Source organism: Otolemur garnettii, unplaced genomic scaffold, assembly GCF_000181295.1.
Source record: "Otolemur garnettii isolate 467f Iridium unplaced genomic scaffold, OtoGar3 scaffold00135, whole genome shotgun sequence".
Lineage (NCBI taxonomy): Eukaryota > Metazoa > Chordata > Mammalia > Primates > Galagidae > Otolemur > Otolemur garnettii.
In genome coordinates this window covers 3,910,077-3,918,467 of record NW_003852530.1, presented here as the reverse complement: position 1 = coordinate 3,918,467, position 8,391 = coordinate 3,910,077, and the positions used below count along the sequence as shown (strand labels likewise).

Sequence of the window (8,391 nt, the reverse complement as noted above, 5' to 3'; positions counted from 1 at the left end):
CAGTGCCTTTCTCTGACTGTTGCATGATGAACTCTGCTCCATCTGGTATCAGTACGGCAGTGCCTTTCTCTGACTGCTGCATGATGAACCTTTTTCATCCTTTTATTTTCAATCTACCTACACTGTTGTGTTTGAGATAAATTTCCTGTAGACAGTAGTTAGGTCATGCTTTCTAAATTGACTTTGCCATCTCTATCTCTTAATTATTGTATTTAGATCATTTGCCTTCAATGTAATTATTGCTATAGTAGGTCTTAAACCTGCTGTTTTAGTCTTGGTTTTTGTTTGCTGTTTCTCATTTGTTTTCTTTTTCCTGTCTTCCTGTGGGCTACCTGGACATTTTTGGAATTCCATTTTAATTTATCTGTAGTGTTTTTTAGTGTATATCTTTATATAGACTTCTGTGGATGTTCTTAGTATTATGTGATGTATTCATTCAGAATTTATTACAGTACAGTGTTGTGGACATTTTAGCAGTTTGGGTGAAGCATAGTAACCTCATCTCCATTTACGTCTCTTTACCTTTACCATTTATAATACAATGTCTTAAAATATTTATTCTATAGAGAATTGCAATATTATAGTGAATAACACAATATTTTGGTTTTTGCTTCAGCCATGGAACATAACTTAGAAACTCAAGAGGAGAAGAAAAGTCTATTTTATTTATTCATATTTTTACCCTTTTGAGGCCTTTTCTTTCTTCCTGATATTAAGTTCCTTCTGATATTACTTCCTTCCTGTTTCAAGAACTTCCTTTAGCCATTCTTTATTTTTTTTTGAGACAGAGTTTCAAACTTTCGCCCTTGGTAGAATGCCATGGTATCACAGCTCACAGCAGGGCTTAGGTGATACTCCTGCTTCAGCCTCCCAAGTAGCTGGGACTACAGGCGCCCACCATAACACCCGGCTATTTTTTGGCTGTAGTTGTCATTGTTGTTTGGCAGGCCTGGGCTGGATTTGAACCCGCCAGCTCAAGTGTATGTGGCTACAGCCCTAGCTGCTGAGCTGCAGGCACCAAGCCCTTTAGCCATTCATTTAGGTAGGTCAGTTGGCAACAAATCCTACTAGTTTTCCTTCATGGAGAATGTTTTGATTTCTTTTTCATTCCTACGCTTGATCTTACCCAAAAGGTTTAGAAACAATTTCTCTTTCATTCCTGAAGGATATTTTCACAGGGTATAGGATTCTGGGTTTACAGTTCTTTCTTTGTCCCCTTCACCCCCCCACCCCTGCATCTGAAAAATATTGTGCTATTTCCTTCTAGCCTCTGTGGTTTTGATGAGAAATTTACTGATATGTAAACTGGTTTTCTCTTATAGGTGAAGTATCCTTTTTCTCTGAATGCTTTCGAGATTTTTTTCTTTAATGTTAGTCTCCAGAAGTTTGATTATATGTGTCCTGGTGAGGTGCTATTTGGTTTATCCTGTTTGATGTCAGCTCAGCTTCTTAATTCTGTAGGTTTCTATCTTTTGCCAAATTTGAGCAAATTTCAGTCATTTCTTCCAAAAGCACTCCTTGAATACTTTTCTTTCATACTCATACTCTTTCTGTTGTCCTCCTAGGATTCTGATTACATGAACTTTAGGCTTTTTGTTATAGTCCTACAGGTCCTGAGCCTCTGTTCATTCTCCTTTTTCCATTCTAACCGTTCTGTTGTTCAGATGAGGCAATTTCTAAATTTTTCTATTTTTAAGTTCACTGATTATTTCCTCTGACCATTTTATTCTGCTGTTGAGCCCATACCCTGAGTTTTTAATTTTGGTTTCTGAAATTTTTCAATTCTAAAATTTCCATTTGGTTTTTTATTTCCTCTCTTCCTTGCTTAGAGCTTGTATTTTAATTTGCTTCCAGTGTAATTGCTCGAAGAAGCTTTTTTTGATGGCTGGCAGCTGTAAATTCCTTGTTAGTGATCCCCAGTTGTGGGTCTCAGTGCTGGGACCTGTTGAGTGTCTCCTTCCACTCAGGAGAGACCTTCCTGATTCTCAGTTTAGGAAGTGAGTTTTGGCTGTACCCTATCATATCATAGGACCTTACTTCAATCTGTGCCAGCAGGCCTCCTCTCATACCATGTGTCTTTGTCTGTTCAGACTGCTACACTAAAATACTATAACCCAGGTAGCTTATAAACAAAAAATTTATTTCTCACAGTTCGGAGGCTGAGTAGTTCCAAGGTAAAGAAGTGGCAGACTCGGTGTCTGGTGAGGGCTGGTTAGCTGGTTCCCCAATGGCACCTTCTCACTGTGTCCTCACAGGGTGAAAAAGCCCTCCACCCCCCGTGCCTATTTTATAATCACCTCCTAAAAGGCCCTACCTCCTAATACAATCACCTTGGCACTGGGATTTCAACATATGAATTCTGGGGAGCCATAAACATTCAAACCATAGCACCATGCCAACCCTATGCTAGTGAGGACTTGAGAATGCTGTCTCATTATTTCCAGATAAGGATGAAAGTCTACAGTGCCCATGGACATTTGGTGGCTGAGGTGGTGGGGCATGCTTCCTAGTGAGTGCAGGTGAAAAGTTCACACTCCCTATAGGTCTCTGCTGACACCACCCTGTCTGGGAAGGGAAGAGGGACCTCATTACATCTGTCATATGGCCTTCACTGACAGTGTAACTATGAGCAATTTTTAAAATGTACACAATAAAATAGATTTCTGCATGTGAAAAAAAACATGTGATTTAATGACAGCAGCAGACACTGAAAGACAGATGACGGGTTTATTTCATATGTGACCTTTGGCCAGGCAGTAGGAATTCACGTTCCACACTGATTAAATGTTACTATGAAAAATTTATAAAGTACTGAGTTCTTTGAACATAAGGCAATATATAGGAAGAAATTTAAAAAGAGCTATCTTATATTTAAAATTTTAAGTTATCTCTAAAAACAACAATTGACCTAGGCATGTATGCCCCAAACAAATCCATTTTTTAACTTTAAAGCAGAATAAAAGTTAAGACAGTCAAACTAGGCTGCATGAATTCCTCAGTTTCAATCGACCATGGCATACTGAGCTTAAGAAGGAGCTTCAGTTTTATCATGAAGTACCTGCATATTTTCACCTCATTCTATGATACAAAATACTAAACCATAGAAATATAAAATGAGAAAATAAAACAAGGCTTACCTTCACTGCTGGCAGCATGTCCAGGGAGTCCAGTGTGAACAGCACTAACGCCTGCATCAGCATCATAAATTGATTAAATTGCCATGTCAGACTAAAGAGAAAAGTTGATATGAAAATGGCAAGAAGTGTCAGCCTCTGTAAAAAGAAAACCTTTGTATAATTTACATGTCTCTAGTAATAAGAAACCTTGCAGACAAGTTTTATCAAGAGCAGCCAGTATCTCTATAAACCAAATAGAAAAACCATAAACTGTTGCTCTGAAAACCCCTGCATTTGTGATTTAAGCTCCAAATATCATGAAGTGACACTCTGCATATAAATATTCACATATGGGTTGTGAATTCCACATTATTAGAGAGGCAATAACGCACCAAATCACATCTCAGGAGCAACAGCTTAAAAATCCTGACAGTTCCTCAGAAACTCTGTGTGGGTTTTCTCCAACTGTTTAAGAGTAGATTATGTAGAGGACATTTTTAACATCAAAAGTGAAAACATTTTCTTTGGTAAGTAAAAAAAGCTCAGATAAAGAAAATTTAATTTAACTCAAGTTTAAAAAATTGGTCACAGAATAAAACTATTCACATGCCTCTGGACACTATGCACATCCTATTTTTTGAAGGTTATATAGAACTGGGGAATTAAGACATATAAACTTTTGTAAGAACTTACTTCAGAAAGAGGCTGTAAGTTCGGTCTCAAGAAATACGTGATTGCTGCTATCTGAATGGCAAAGAAAGGCAGTGCCCAGTTCTCCCTCAGTGGGATGGTAAACTCCACTCTGGTGGTGTCTATTCTGCACAAAAGGAAACACTAATGGTCAAAATGACAATTTTTACAATAATTTCCTCAAAGATGTTCTAAAGGAAAGATGGATTACATTAATGATAAGGACACTTAGATCCTGTTCACTGGTTCTCAGTCATTCTCCTCATCATCATCATCATACTCGAGCCAGTTGAGAAACTGTAAGTGATCAGTGCAGGCCACACTCAGCCCAGGTCAGCATGACTCCTTAGCCCGTGAATACATCATGCCAGAGAACCTCTTACCTTTGTTCCTAAAGAGATCAGTTTTAATAGGCAATGTTATGCCTTCTCCTTCTCTGTGTTTCTTTAATGTTTTATACTTTAGTCTTAGTTTGTCTTTGGCAATAATTTATTTTGTTGTTCTTGAGACTGAGTCTCACTTTGTCACCCTCATAGAAAGCCATGTCATCATAGCTCACAGAAATCTCAAACTCTTGGGCTCAAGCCATCCTCCTGCCTCCCGAGTAGCTGGGACTACATGCGCTTGCCACCATGCCCAGCTAGTTTTTCTATTTTTAGTGGAGATGGGGCATCACTCAGGCTGGTCTTGAATTCCTGAGCTCAAGCAATCCCCCTGCCTTGGCCTCCCAGAGTACTGGGATTACAGGGGTAAGCCACTGCGCCTGGACCCTTTGGCAATAATTTTTAAACACTTCCTGCCTCTCTAGAATATGGACTAGAGGGCAAGTATGATTACGATTTTTCATCTTTGTACACTCAGCATGAAGAACCATCTCTGCACACAGTAGCCATTCAATGGATGATACCCCAAAAATGCACACCCCCCCAACACACACATGTGCAGGCATCCAGTCCTCCAATGGTCTGAGGGACAGTGAACTGGCCCCCTGTTTTAAAAAGTTTGAGGACCCCTGCACATGTGTATGCACATACAGAACAACCTTTAAGCATCAATTTACTCATCTCTACAATGGGGATGATAACAACACCTATGCTATAGGGTGTTAGAAGAATATGTATAAAGCATTTTGTGAAGAACTTGGCATACAGTTAAGCATCCAACAGTGTTATAATAAAAGTCATTAGCACAAAAAAAGAAAAAAAAAAGTCATTCACTCAGGCTTACAAAAATACCCCTGTAGTAGAACTCAGGTTCAAGTTTTAAGATTTCTACTGAATACTGGTGTTGCTACTGTATTAGGCAATAATGCAATACATCTTGAATTTTTTTAATGCTATTTCATAAGGCTCCAGTGATTATAAATTAATAATTGACATTAATTAAGCAATGTCAGAATATTCTTGCATTTGTGCAGCTTTATGCTTTGCTAATTGAGAGCTGCACACAATCCTATTTAGATGGACAGTGAAAGTATCATTAACATTCTTTCAGAGGGGAACGGTATGGCTGAAGAAATACTGATCACACAGCAATCAGGTAGAAGAACTGGGGTGATTATGAATGACACTCTTGACTTGCAGTTCAGTTCCCTGTTCATCAGCTAGAAATACATACCAGTAGTACTTTCTGCCTTACTAGATAAGAGAAATTGACACACTACTAGAAAAACCAACAGAAAATGCTCCTACACAAACGGGCAGAAGCAGCTCCCCTGAACTAGAGACGAAGTAACCTCATTTTTACTCTCATTTTGGGAAGAAGAGGCGCACTGACTTCTACTCACCTGTTTGTGACATACCACAAGGCCGCCAAGAGTCCTGACAGCCACGTGCCACTGAGGAGCCAGCTAGTTATATAAAGAGCTGCAACATGGACGGCCTGGAGTCCAAATAGGGTGTAAATATAAAAATAGACTGGCTCTAAGTATTTCTGTAAAGGGAACAACAAACATGCTTGTGAGAGAAGCCGACCCTCTTCACTGTCCTCTAACAAATGCGACAGTAGAAAGGTAACATTCGGAAGCCTGCGGGGCTCCGGCAGGCAGCCCCCGGCCCCTCCTCATGCGGAAGCACTTGCAGCCTTTCCTCCACCGCCGAGAGGGAAGGAAGCAAGTCTGGAGAGTTCTAGCTTCACTTACTCCTAAGTTTTACCTCTAACTTCGTCCAATTTTCATTATGGTTTCCTCATTTTATAGATATCTTTTAAATGTGAAAGATAAATCAGGACTTATCACACATTTCCAAATGAAAATATTTGTCAGCTTCTCTGACTGCACACACATATTGTGATAGAAGCCAGGAAGCACATCTGCACAAAAAATCTCAAATCTTATAAAAAACCATAAACAGGAAGCAAAGTTCACAATACACCTGAAGACAATTAAGGTACTGCTGATTTGTTTTTACCAAACTAAAGGAACCTCAGAAGAACAAAGCTAAGGAAACAAACTCAGCTCAAAATGGCAAATCTCGACTTTTATCTGAGGTTAACAATTTACTGTCACAGAACACAACATACCTGTATGGGCAGAGCTCTATATAAAATACTGAGAAAAACCTCTTGGTAAATATTCATTCGTTGAAGGAGGTTAATTGTCCTCATAGATTCAGTTTTATTATCATATATCAAGCCATGAAAACCTAAGATGATATTTGAAAAAAATCAGTAAGAAAATAATGACACTTATATAAATTATTCATTCCCTCGAAACTATTCATACATTCTTAGTATGTGCCAGAGACTGTGGAAGGCACTGGGGGGATATAGCACTAAGCAAAAAGCACAGTCCTGCCCTCAAACAGCTTGCTACACGTTAGATGGACATTATTTAAATGTTCACACAAACAGAGGTAAATTAAAACTTCTGTGACTGCAACAACAAAAAACCCTCATGGTTCTTCTGCAGGAAATTGGGAAAGGGGATTTTACAGCTCCCAGCCTTGCCCTCCTGCCACCTGACCTGCAGAATGTCCTCTGGGAGGGTGTTCTGAAATGTTATTGTGGATTCTCTCTGGGATAGCAGCCTTCCTTGCTCCCCAGTCTGAGTCTGGCCATCTGACTTGCTCTGACTGAAGGCCTACAAGTGGACCTGCCACATACCACATCAGAGCACAGGCTTTAAGAGACCAGGGGTTCCCACCAGCCCTCACCCTTTCCCTTGGCATCGCCCTGGCATGTTCCAAACAGGAGAAACAAGAGCTGAGGTAGGGCACAGCAGAGTCACTGCCACGTCCCAGCAGACTCGGAATGAGAACGAGAAATACACCTGTGGCTGTGGCCATCCACTGCCTTGCAGAGGTCGTCTGTTACTGTGACCAAGACGACTGATTCATCTGAGGCACAGGCAGACAGTTCACAGAGGGAAACACACATACAGTCCTACTCACGGCAAAGACCTTCAACCTCACTCCTACAAAAAGAAGCACAAATCAAAACTACCCCAGGATACCATTTCTCAACCTATCAGCTTGACACAAATAAAGAAGTTTTACAATATACTCCATTGGCAAGGTTATAAGGAAGAAGATTCTCATACATGGCAGTCAGGGATACAAAATGCCATTAGCTCTATGGAAAAGAATTTTGCAATACCCAGAAAAATTACATACACATCTACTCTTTGATTTGAAAAGCACCATACCTAGGAACTGATCCCAGAGACAAACTGGCAAAAGCACAAAATGCCAATGGCACAAGGTCATTCATGCAGTATCATTTGTAATGGCAAAAGACTAGAAACAACCCAAAGTCCATCACCAGGAGGTGTAGTGGACACAACTGTGCCCTCAGTCCCAATATGACTATCTGTAGACAGGTCCTGTCAGGAGGCTGGCGTGAGGTCATTACCGGTGAGGTCTTCTTCTGAAAGGACTGGTGTCCTTATTTGCGGAGGAACAGATGAGAGCTTGGACATGCTCACTCTGCATGAGCAGAGGAAAGGCCATGTTAGGACATCACAGAGAGGGAGTCTACAAGCCACCAGTATGAGGCCTCACCCCAAACTAAAGCTAAAGGCACGTTGGTCATGGTTGTCCAGTCTCTACAACTGGCAGAAAATGAATGTCTCTTGTTTAGACCACCTGGTCTGTGGCAATATACCTCAGCAGACCTAAGAGACTAGACAAAGACACAGACAAAATGTCTCTGTCACCATGAAATTTGTGTGTTGGATGGGAGGGAGGTCGGTAATGGTGGGATTAGTCACTTTATGAGGAGAGACACCCGGGAGCTTACTTTCTCTCTCTCTGCTGTGTGTGTGCTACCGTCAGGCAGTCAGGAGGAGGAGACTCTTCCAGAACCCAGCCATGCCAGCCACAAGCAGGTTACCTGAGGACTGTTTTGCTTATCTGTGGAGCTAGACAGTGTGAAATGTATATATAGACCTTTTCCTGTGCTCATCAGCTTTTGTTACTGTGCATTTTGTGTGTGGCCTAAGGCAGCACTTATTCTTCCAGTGTGTAGAAGAGAAGAAAAAAAGATTGAACAGGTGGTGCCTGTGGCTCAAAGGAGTAGGGCGCCAGCCTCATATGCCAGAGGTGGCAGGTTCAAACCCAGCCCTGGCCAAAAACTACAAAAAAAAAAA

At 40.7% G+C, this 8,391-nt stretch overlaps 1 protein-coding gene across 2 annotated transcripts in view; it reads right to left on the bottom strand.

The window, feature by feature from the left end:
• Window positions 1-8,391, bottom strand: part of DPY19L3 (dpy-19 like C-mannosyltransferase 3) — a 91,289-nt gene that overhangs the window by 46,521 nt on the left and 36,377 nt on the right. For both annotated transcript variants that reach the window (XM_023518359.1, XM_023518360.1), the window contains exons 6-9: window positions 6,327-6,448; window positions 5,593-5,738; window positions 3,810-3,933; window positions 3,138-3,272 (exon numbers count right to left, since the gene is read on the bottom strand). In XM_023518359.1, the coding sequence (XP_023374127.1) occupies window positions 3,138-3,272; window positions 3,810-3,933; window positions 5,593-5,738; window positions 6,327-6,448 (527 nt within the window). The remainder of the gene's footprint in view (window positions 1-3,137; window positions 3,273-3,809; window positions 3,934-5,592; window positions 5,739-6,326; window positions 6,449-8,391) is intronic.